General features: G+C 40.1%; 1 protein-coding gene across 1 annotated transcript in view; it reads left to right on the plus strand.

Annotated features, from left to right (window-relative positions):
- enpep (glutamyl aminopeptidase) overlaps positions 1-9,076 on the plus strand; it is a 34,998-nt gene extending 25,922 nt beyond the window's left edge. The window contains exons 15-20 of the mRNA XM_086049476.1: positions 354-427; positions 2,405-2,509; positions 2,759-2,932; positions 3,623-3,763; positions 6,516-6,597; positions 8,112-9,076. Of these exons, the coding sequence (XP_085905602.1) occupies positions 354-427; positions 2,405-2,509; positions 2,759-2,932; positions 3,623-3,763; positions 6,516-6,597; positions 8,112-8,258 (723 nt within the window). The 3' untranslated portion in view covers positions 8,259-9,076. The remainder of the gene's footprint in view (positions 1-353; positions 428-2,404; positions 2,510-2,758; positions 2,933-3,622; positions 3,764-6,515; positions 6,598-8,111) is intronic.
- Positions 9,077-12,009: the final 2,933 nt, after the last annotated feature.

Here is a 12,009-nt window from a genome sequence, read left to right on the forward strand (position 1 = left end):
CACTATAATCTATTAAATATTTACTATTATGGGCTAAAACTTTAAATCATCAATCAACATTTTGTAAAAAAGGCTTTGAGTGTCATCGTTATAGATACATATCTCATAAAATCAAGGTTGAAATAGAAACCTTGCTGAATTCGAATTCAATTTATTTATTTATTTTTTTCACTCGTCTCTACCGTGATTGGTCAAATCATATGGAAAAATGACCCATTTTTACTGAAATATAGACAGCATATAGCATCAATAAATCAAATGTTGCATGGGCACTGGGCAGATCCAACAGGTGTCATACCTGTTACCATCCTGAATTACTCATCTGTTTTCATCACCCCCCCCCCCCCCCACAGAAACTGTTCCGTGATCTTGTAAAACCAATTTCATCTACACTTGGATGGAAAGATGACGGAACACAGACAGAGAGGTTTGTCAAGCTCAGCAAAATGATGTCTTTATTATGTCTAACTAGAGCGATCACTGTGGTCTTGCCAGCGGTGGACTGGCCATCAGGTACATCGGAAAGATGCCTGATGGGCAGCCATCCTCTGGGGCCCATTGAGACACTCATATTGTTTTTCTTCCTCTTGAATTGTGACCAAGCCACAATTTAGAGGGGACAACCGATTAGTCCATCGTTATTATAGGCAGTGAATTGAACCAATCAGGATATAGGATGAAGACCTTCTCAGAAATGTAGAGTTGCAGCCCATCGCTCCATCTTTAGTATCGACAGTGGACTGAACCAATCGGGAAAAAGGATGAAAATGGCCCCACCACTTCCACTGTCACTCCGGCAGCTAATCTTCGTGCGGGGAGCGAGAAGAAGCGTGTTGCGATTTAATGAAACAAAAACGGTAAAAAAAGAAATAAAAAGGCGGTTGTTCGAAAGTTTCATGAAGAACTTAGAGTTGCGTTGAAGATTGTCATCTACTGAAAAATGTGCAAACTGCTTCACCCTCAACTCCTTGTGATTGCAATGCACCAAGAACAACAGCGAGCAGCATCAGATGATGCCAGCTTTTCAAAAGAGTGAGCGGGAAAGTCAAACTGCCGTTAAGCAGCTTGAAACGTTTAATTTGAATCTAAAAAAGGGACTTGGTAATAGAGCTAGCATTGGCATTATTATTATGAGCCATTATTATTATTACCCATTAATATTGATACAAATCAATTGCCATTGCTCGTCATGACATTGTAATATTTCATACTTTCACAAATCTGGCAGCCAGTGACAATAACAGTGACTCTCCTCTAAGTTTGGCTGCAAAGTGAGCAGAGGTCAGCTGCCACAGGAAGTATACATAATTGAGTTGTTATTTTTTTTAAATGGGGGGTAAAATTCTAATTAATCTCCATAGTTAATGCTTTAACTTTGACAGACCCATTATTTAGTAATTATTATGAATTTAAGATTAGGTTCAACAACAGGTGCATTTTTTTCTGAACCATCATAGCTATAAATAAGAATGCATTGTATCCATATTGCGCAAAGCTTGTATAGCTCAAACTTAAACATAAAAAATGCTAATATCTCAAAAACCTGATGTGCTAGAAAAAAAATATGACATTTAGACATAGACATTTTTTTAAAATCAGCATCAAACATTTAGGGACAAATAAAGCCATCTTTGATTAAAATTTTCTGTTGACCAGTGTTATCTTTCAAATAGAATATACCTAAGAAGGTACACATATTGAGTACATTTGCTTTCTTATTTTGCACATTGATATTTGTCTAAAGTCTTGATTAACTAAGCATTTTAATGAACCAGAAGTCAAAATGTTGTTGTTGTTGTTTTAGTTTTAAATAGGATGCTGCTCTTATTTACTTGGTATAAATATGTCCTTAAACAAACTCAAGCCATTTTTTAAATCTTGGTGTCATGCATAACTATAAACCTTTTCCTAATATTATCAAAAATAAAAATGAAACTGTACCCTTAACATTCTGACACATGGAACAGCAAGTACTAGTTGGATAATCACATATTTTAGAGTTTCAGTGGTTTAGGTGGTGGCAATGTCTTTCTAGTAAGTTCAAATATTTAGGCTTTTTTTTTTCAAATTATGCTTTCATTTTACTAATTGACAAATTATTCACTAATTGACAAACTAATTGTACTGATTTACCTCCTCCTCTCTGTGTCTAGTCAAGCCAGCGGTTGATGTCACAGCATTTACAGTGCACAGCACAGCATATATACACTTCACCACAATTATTAGAGTTGATTTTGGAGCAATTGTAAAATACTTTCTTTCGGGGAACATGTACAGAAATTACTAGATGGTTGTGCTTTACTAATTATGAGTGGCTGGTCTAAGCCAAATGCCAGGGACATTTTGTTTCTGTCCCTCCCTGGATCTTACCAATTGTGAGTGTTTATTTATTTATTTCTGTCAGGTTACTGCGGGGGACTGTGCTCAGCATTGCTTGTCAAATGGGAGCTCAGGAGACATTGAATCAAGCATCAGAAATTTTTGACCAGTGGATTAATGGAAGTGTTGGGTTTGTAACTGTTTTTATGTGACCAATTTATTGTTCGAACAGCATTTTTTTAAATATCTCTGATATGTACTTTAAGTACAGCACCCTGCATCAGCTGCAGTTGTTTTCTAGTGCTCTATGAAGACAGTTGAATTGAGTTGTAACATTGTAAAAACACACGTCAGCAAAGTTTGTAGCAATATGACAACGCTGTCTTTTAAGAGCGAACCTCTGCCATTGAGTCAATAAAAAGAGAATTGTATTTTTCAGCAATGTAGCAGTGAACCTGAGGTTGCTCGTATATCGTTATGGCATGAAGAACTCTGGCACTGAAGCAAAGTGGAACATAATGTTTAAGAGGTACAAAAACACCTCCTTGGCTCAGGAGAAAGACAAGTTGCTGTATGGGCTAGCATCTGTACAGGATATCAAACTTCTTTGGAGGTAGGTGAAATATCGTTGGAATGTTTGACTCATGGATAAAATTTTGAAATATTCTCAACCAAATTGTGTTTGTTGTTGTGCTGTGTTTTAGTACAGTAACTGTGTAAATTTAGACACAAATTGACTTCTTGATTGGCTTCATGACAATCTATCAGATGTACTCTAAATACTTGTGTTGGATCACCCAAGAAACATTTTACAAAATACTGTAGATAGAGATTGTGATTAGTATTGTGTTTGCGGAATATAATTTATCCAAACAGCAAAATCCACACGTTTTTGTCCATCTCAGGGGGCGGCCATTTTGCCACTTCTGTCGACTGAAAATGCTCAGTGCTCAGGTAATGACTACCGGTAATCATGGCTCAGCTTCAGAAAATAAGTCAGCTGTGATTGTTTGTTACCTGGGCAAGTGCGATGTACATTTTCAGTCAATAGAAGTGACAAAATAAAATAGGCCGCCCCTGAGATGGCGAAAAACAGGTGGATTTTGCTGCTTAACTCATATTCCACAAACAGAATGCCATGTTTAGTGAAGTCACATAGAACATATTATTGCAAGGAATTTTGGGGGGTTGACTTCCCCTTTAAAAGCAGTTCAGTACATTCAAGAATCAAGAATCGCTTATGAGTAATGTAGATTACAATCACAAACAGATGTTAAAAAAAAACGATTCTTTTGACAAACAGGCTCCTCGAAGCCTCTAAAGATGCGAATGTGGTGAGGAGCCAGGATCTGTTCACTCTGGTGAGGTATGTGTCCTACAATCCGCTGGGTCAGAGCATGGCCTGGGACTGGACTACGCTCAACTGGGAATTCCTGGTGGACAGGTCAGTGCTATACAAACTGGCATGTATCAAAATCCATCCACTTTTAGACTGCTTATCCTCATTTGGGTCATGGGTGAAGCCAAATTAATTACATTACCTTGATTGACGATAGTAAAAAATGCAAAAGTAAACTGTTATTTTAGGGCACATTAATAACCCTGTATGTATTGCTTCAAGTGAATGTACCATAAAAATTATTTTTAATTTAAGATGCCAATAATACCTGGATTATTAGTTTTTGGTAGTAGTTTTAACACTTAAAACGTAAATGCGCTTTTAACAGAACAAAAAAATGTTTGACGCCCAACCGAACCGCTTACATTTCACTACCACATAATATGAACACCAGATCGCAACAAAATAAAGTACCAGCATCTTACTCCTTTTGGAACATGTCAATATGAATGAAGTCTAGAGACGGTCAATCCAACACCCTCTTATAAATTGGGATGTGGCTGTGTTCAGGATTAAACAATCACATTCAAACTCATGTTAAATGGGAGTTAGTCTCCATAGAAACGACTACAGCATCTAACTTGATCCTTCAGAAAGTTAAAACAGTTTGCGACCATTCAAACTGTTTGCAAATGTCTGGCAAACATCTTTGCGACCATTTGCGGCTTTGAACGAACCCTGACCAAAAATCAACATTCGCTACATTCGCAAACTATTCGCAAGCTTTCGCTGCTCGGTGGAATATGGGCTTTAACAGTTTTGCTCACAAATAGCTACTAAAATATGAAGTAACTAAAAGGAGCTCATCTTTATGTCAGTTATGTGCTGAATTGATAAGAAATTAAAATCATAGATATAGACAAAACGCACACTGAAACTGGAAACTATATAATTAAAAATACGGACGTGCACAGACAGAAGATCTATACATGTTGTAGATAGGGCCTTGAGTGGGTTTGCTCATTGCTGTGTAACATGAGCACGTTCGCCATATTTGATGTGGCAGGAACGTTTACAGGAACAGGTTTGTAAACTAATGTAAGGTCTGAACTTCAAAGCGAAAACCTACAAATTACACAGTTAATACTTGCTATTCACATGAATGCAAGCGCACGCGCACACAAACGCACACATAAGCTGAGTAATAATTGCAATTCATGAATTAATTACATTCATTCATTCATTCATTCATTATCCATACCGCTTCTCCTCACAAGGGTCGCGGGCGTGCTGGAGCCTATCCCAGCTGTCTTTGGGCAGTAGGCAGGGGACACCCTGAATTGGTTGCCAGCCAATCGCAGGGCACACAGAGACAATTATCCGCACTCACAATCACACCTAGGGGCAATTTAGACAGTCCAATCAACTTACCATGCATGTTTTTGGAATGTGGGAGGAAACCGGAGTACCCGGAGGAAACCCACGCAGGCACGGGGAGAACATGCAAACTCCACACAGGGAGGCCGGAGCCGGGATCGAACCCACGACCTCTGAACTATGAGGCGGATGTGCTAACCAGTCGCCCACCGTGCCGCCGAATTAATTACATTAATTGATTAATTAATTATGAATTGAATATTAATTACGGTAGTAACAAACACAAATTTGGCACCGTATTATCCACTTCAGCGTCGTGCAAATTGGATGTAACTTAGTTTGCATGACCTCAAATACCTCAACACTAAATGATGTGCAATATGTCGGTAAAAAGAAGCAACCAACCTTTCAACACTTTTTGGGGGGTCAAAGAAGAGTTATTCTGCCGGTACCTGCAGAAACATCGAGGTACGCAATTCACTAAATCGAAAATGAGGTGATCTATAAATAGATGCGTAAAACCCATTTTTAAAAGCCAGATTGTATTTTTCTGAGAGGAGCTAAAACAGACCTGGTGAGACGCGATCACACAAAAATGGAGTCATGAGTAATGGTGGACCCGGCCATCGTTGCATGTACACTGACTGTTGTATAAATTATAGACAATCGAGGGGCACACTTCTTCAACCTAAATTTGATGCACTTCAGGCTGAACAGTGGCTACTGCAACAGTACTCAGAAATATTTTCTGTTACTTAAAAGTGGCAGTTCATCCGAAAATGTAAAAGAAATGAAAAACAATGGGATGTATTGTGGTCCTCATAAATCTGAGGGAGGCATGTCCTATTCCTCTTCGTAGTGGCCAGCAGAGTTATTGGTAGTAGCCCTAAACTTTCCCAATTATATTTCTTCTGCTTCTTTTTTTTGTCCTCCGGCCCATCAGATTGGCTGTGGCCCACCGTGGAAAACCCTGCCTTCCTCATAGTCCAGCCCTCCCCTGAGGGCTACTAACATGACATAAACATTTGGCAGCAAAACTGTCATATGAGCGGGATGCAGTATTCCTTGAATGGATAACAACCCAAAATTGTTAATCAGTAACAGTCCACACTACCACTGCAATATATCATTCTCTTGGCTCATAAAAATGAAAGCTGTTGATTAGATCAAATTAAACGACTGTCGTATGCAGCAAAGGAAGTCAGTGTTGTTAAACGTGACAAAAACTGACCAGCGTGCCTCATTGTTCCATAAAAAGGGTTAAGGCCATGCCCATTTGCAATGTCACACTTTTTTATTGAAATGTGATGTTCCAAACAAGAAGTCCAGGATCATGTAATGACCTCTTACATTTCATTCTACAACACAGAATACACTGCTGTTGAGGTAATACCCTTGTTATCAGACCAGTGTCCGCATAAAACATGCTGTTATCTTCCTGTATTCTGTTGATTATTGATAATTGCATTGTCTTTTACAGATACACTATCAATGACAGGAACCTTGGCCGCCTTTTGAATCGGCTCTCAACCAGCTACAACACAGAGCTACAGCTGTGGAAGGTTAGGAATATTCTGTGCAACCTAATGCACAATGTTTCTAATTGGTGATAACTGTAAGCGTAGTAAACAAATGCAGCGACATTGCTTTAGACTAGACAGTGTTGATTTTTCCCCCCAATTTTCTCAAAGTTCATTGGCCTGTATCGAAGTGACAACCACTCTGATTCCAAAAACATCTTTTGCACATGGGGCAACAATGTATCTAAACCCAAACCTTGTGGGTTTGATCCTCCCTGGTGACAATGTCAAAATATCATTGTACAAGATACTGAATCCTAAACTGATATTGGTGGCTTACCCCCCAGTCATGACTGAATTTATTCCAGTAGTCATGACCAGGGGCGGAGCCACGGGTGGGCCTGGGTGTGGACAGGCCCACCCAGATTGATAGACTGCCCACCCAGTGAGATTCATGAAAAAAATATATACTTTGAAAGTTTTAGTAAATTATTATTAAATTATTTTTGAATTTTTGTTTCGTTGTGTTTTTTTAAATTGAACATTAAGAATGGCATAATTGTGGTTGCCTAAGGAAGTTCTGAACTTCATATTATTCAGTTTGTCATTTTATTTGAATATATGTATGAAGTGTCGGGACAGGAGGATTGTGCTCAGTGAGAGAAATATTAGGGCCACCCTGATTTTACCAGGCCCACCCATTAGCCACGTTCTGGCTCCGCCCCTGGTCATGACTGAATTTATTCCAGAAATCCTTGTGTAACTCAGAAACCGAGGTGACAGCGTAAAAGCGCTTTGAGAATAGAACGTAATTGTCACGGTTACAGGAACAACGAAAATCAGTTCAGCATCTCCTCACAATTAGCAATGTTGAAGATAAAAATAAAAATAAAAGATCAAGACCACAATTATTTGCAGGACACACAATTACTGTTTTCACAAGTTGGTAAGTATGTCCATTCTATGATGTAGCGACGATAATCACAAGTGAAGGACACTTGCCATTACATGTGCAGAGGTCAAATGTCAACAGGTCCTTGTTACATTACTCACATGGACAGTCAGAGAAAGAACCTTATCAATAATTGAATGACATCTGATTAAATATATGGCAGGTACACAGGGTCAAGATCATACCATTACAATCTCCTCAACTCCTCAACATTTCCTTCCAAGATGCTTCAGGTACACTGTATGGACAAAAGTATGGTGACACCAAATAAATTAATCACTAATGCCATCCATGCTTCTTTCAAATTTTGGTGCATCATCTTATTTTGGAATTATGGATAATTGTATGCCAGTATTTCCAGTATGTCTGTGAGGAACTGGAAGTGAACCCAAAAGTATACACTTGACACTGAGGACTTTTTGGATTTTTGTGGCGCATGCAGAAAAGAGATTGTTCCAAATATTAAATCAGGGTCGTGTCTGAAGCTGTTTTTGCGCCATTCTGAAGCATATGACCGTGGGACGAGCCGCTAACTTGCACTGACTTGTGGTTGAAAAGGGGACAGGCAGAGTGTTCAATGTGACGTTGTTTGTTGATATTGCAGATGGAGCACTTCTTCAGTCTGAATCCCAATGCTGGTGCTGGGGAGATGCCAAGGCAGCAGGCACTCGAGGCTGTCAGAAATAACATTCAGTGGATCCGGACGAATGAGAACGAGATCAGAGTGTGGCTAGAGAACAATATATACTAAATCAGTAACACACTTAAGGGAAGTCAACATATTTTCATAGTGGGAAAATGAACTTCACCAGCAAAATCCAGATGACTTCAGCCCATTTAGAATATGTAGCATGATGTTGAATTCACAGGATCTTTGTCTGTGTTTGGCCCAAAAACACACACTGTCTTATCCAATCTAGTGTACAGTAATGGTCATGTGCTTGGGGAGTACTAATATTTACCTTTGTTTTCAATCTACTGAATATAAAACGTTTATATTTTCAGGCGCTGTAAAGTGAAATCACTTATTTTTCTAAATACATTTTGCATGTTTGAAGGTAATTGCTGAGAATAAGAACAAGGGCTGGGGTTAGGTTAACGTTACTAAAATTTCCCGGTCCGTTTATCCCCTTCCGCCTGCAGCCAGGGTACCCTTCCGCTCTCCATTTATCCGCCTTTTTGTCCGGCCAGACCAAATAGTAATCACCTATAGGCCGGTCCACCTATCATTTTAAACAGGCTTCCATTTGCGTTTCCGTCTCCAACCTTCGACCAACTTCCACTCGCTGTAAGCATCGATCCTCAAGCTAAAGCAGGGGTGTCAAAGTCAAATGGACTGCCAAATAAAAAATTTAGCTACAAGCCGAGGGCCGGACTGATCGAATGTTCATAGAAAATTTTTTAAATGTGCAGATTGGATCGGGTCCTTCGTGCCTGCTGATGACGTCACGCTTTATGATATATTTCTGTAATACATTTCTTTGCCTCTATGTTTGTCACCCCTGTGGCTGTTGTATTTGTATGTTTTGAATGACTAAATATAAAATAAAATAAAGTACATTACTGCTACTTTTGTGAGGCAGCTCGTGCGTCACTTCCGCTAATGACCCGAGAAGAAGCCGCTTGCCCGTCTTGTGAAACAACATCAGCGGAACGTTTGCGTTTCCCCTGCCGAACTGGCAACAATTTTGTGGTTGACTTGGCCTGCAAGGTTGTATGTACTGCATATAATGTGAAGTATTTCTTAATAAAACGTGTTTTACTCCGAATAACTTTTCACCACAACAAGGGGTGGGCGATATGGGCAAAAAAAAAAATCTTGATATTATTTCAAAAAACTTGATTACGATAATTTGACGATATTCTACAAAAAATATTTTAAATCTGCACTTGCTTCACGGACCGTTTGTGAACAACATCTCTTTTAAATTGCTAAATACAGCTTCTGCAAAACATAATGATATTCTGAGACAATATTGAACAATAAAAAACAAAAAATTATGTATTGACTTGCATTGATTTTTGGTACTACTGTATTTATGTCATTTAAATGTCTCTGCTGTTATTCCATAGTGATATGACATTTTGAGCTGCAGTAAGTACTGGTGTGCCACTGCCGACTACTAGAGGAATGAGAAAAAGGTGTTAAATACAGTAATCAGAATGAGACAAAATTTATTTGATATGTGACGTGTGACGAAGTGTCACCCAGCAAGAGAAAAAAAAGACATCGTCATGACAACATCCATTTCTCATACATTGGCCAACGTATTCAGAATAAAGTTGAATAACAAAACTACAATTTTACAGAAAAGTGCATTTTCCCACTCATTCATCGCTGTGCTATGTAGACTTGTGACTTTATTCATGTTTGGGTGTATCACATCACATCAATCACATTTTATTTATATAGCACTTTTCATACATAAAAATGCAACTCAAAGTGCTGTAAAACATCCAAAACACAACATAAAAAGAAGACCCGTTGCCGCCGTCCCTCCCAACAAACCCGAAGACATATTTCCACCAGTACATCAACACTCACACACACACACCCCCACGCACACCCCCACATCCCCCCCCCCCACACACAAAGCACACAACTTGATAAGATGTGTTAGAAAGACATGCCAAGGCACAGAGAAACCATATGAGGAAAGGCTACCCAAGGGGAGCTCATCCACGCTGAGGGGAATGACAGCCCAGGGCCACAGCGGTGCCACCACCACAGAGACCCCCGGCCCGGATCAGCCGGGTGGACCCCACACAAAGTGTAGAGGCCCCTGGGCACCCGGACCCAAGGAGCCCCTGCAAAGACGGCCCCTGCGTGAAGGGCAGCCACCCCCCAACGCGGAGGCCCCCCCATGAGGAAACACTGGAGCTAAAAGCTAACAACAACAGAGAACAACAAAACTAAAAAACAAAACAGTAATATATAAGAACTAAAATCAATAAAATAAGAAAAGAATTATCCTCAGTCAAAAGAAAAGATAAATTACTTAAAATTAGTTAAAAGCCAAACTAAAAAGGTGTGTCTTGAGCTTCCTCTTAAAAATATCAACAGTCTCTGTGGACCTGACGTCCTCCGGCAGGCTATTCCAAACTTGAGGACCAAAATGGCTGAATGCAGCCTCGCCATGCGTTTTGGTCCTCACCCTTGGAATAATTAAAAGGCTGGCGCCAGAGGACCTCAGGATCCTTGAGGGTTGGTATGATAAAAGCAAATCGGATAAATAAGATGGCCCAAGACCATTAACTATTTATAAACTAATAAAAGTACCTTAAAATCGATCCTGAAACACACGGGGAGCCAATGCAGCAATTTTAAAACTGGTGTAATGTGCTCCTGCCCTCTGGTTCTCTTCAGCACCCGAGCTGCTGAATTGTGGAGTAGTTGTAAAGAAAAGATACTCTTTTTGGGGAGGCCAGAGAGCAGGGCATTACAGTAATCTAAACGACAGGAAATAAATGTGCTCCCGCCCTCTGGTTCTCGTCAGCACCCGAGCTGCTGAATTGTGGAGTAGTTGTAAAGAAAAGATACTCTTTTTGGGGAGGCCAGAGAGCAGGGCATTACAGTAATCTAAATGACAGGAAATAAAAGCATGCATCAGCACTTCCGTGTTGGCCTGAGAGAGAAATGGGCGGACTCTGGCGATATTCTTAAAGTGATCAAAAACAATCTTAGTTACATTTTTAATGTGAGGAATAAAACTGAGCTGAGAGTCAAAAATTACGCCCAAGTTCTTCACACAACGTGAGTGTATACTGGCATCACACTAATAAGCCGTCGTAGTTTGTGCAACATGCCTCGGGAGGCAGGCTAGTTATCAATGATGCGGACTAAAAGCGTGTAAACTGAATGTTAACCGATCATCCAGGATGTAACGTTTGACTTGCTCGCTAAAGTAACGAATGTGTGTGTGTGTGTGTGCATGTGTGTGCGTGCGTGGGTGGGGGTGTGTGTGCGTGCGTGCGTTTATATTTGTTGGTTCAACTCGGCGACTGTTTTCTGAGTGTGTGTGTTTAAGTTTTTGTTTAGCGTGCTTGCGCGGTCGCCAAGTTTTCCTCATAATCCATATGGTGCATATGGTGGTATCGTGGTGCAACAGAATTGCTCTTCATGGTAACCGTTTTGGCACATTTAACAATGTTATTCCCAACGACGTCAGTTTTGTCAACCCCAAACCATTTACAGACGACGGACGATGTGGACCCGAGCCTCGCTATGAATCCTCGCGAGACACTCCTCCGTGTTTGAAACAGCTCATCTGCAGTGCGAACAGTCACCAGGTCGTGCCCGCTGATTTCGGCGAATGATTATCACTTCCTCCTCCTCTGCCGTCAATACACCCTAATTTTCAGCATTTCCTCATACTTTGCGGCCGTCCACCAACTTGTCCACCAACTTGTACAAGTTGTTATGCTTTTAGAGGCAGTATTAATACTCAATAATGTAAAATTGCACATCGTGAAAGCAAGATTGACGATGATATCGATAACGA

This window comes from Filicampus tigris, chromosome 13 (genome assembly GCF_054856515.1).
Source record: "Filicampus tigris isolate MCC_2025a chromosome 13, RoL_Ftig_1.0, whole genome shotgun sequence".
In the NCBI taxonomy this organism is placed as follows: domain Eukaryota; kingdom Metazoa; phylum Chordata; class Actinopteri; order Syngnathiformes; family Syngnathidae; genus Filicampus; species Filicampus tigris.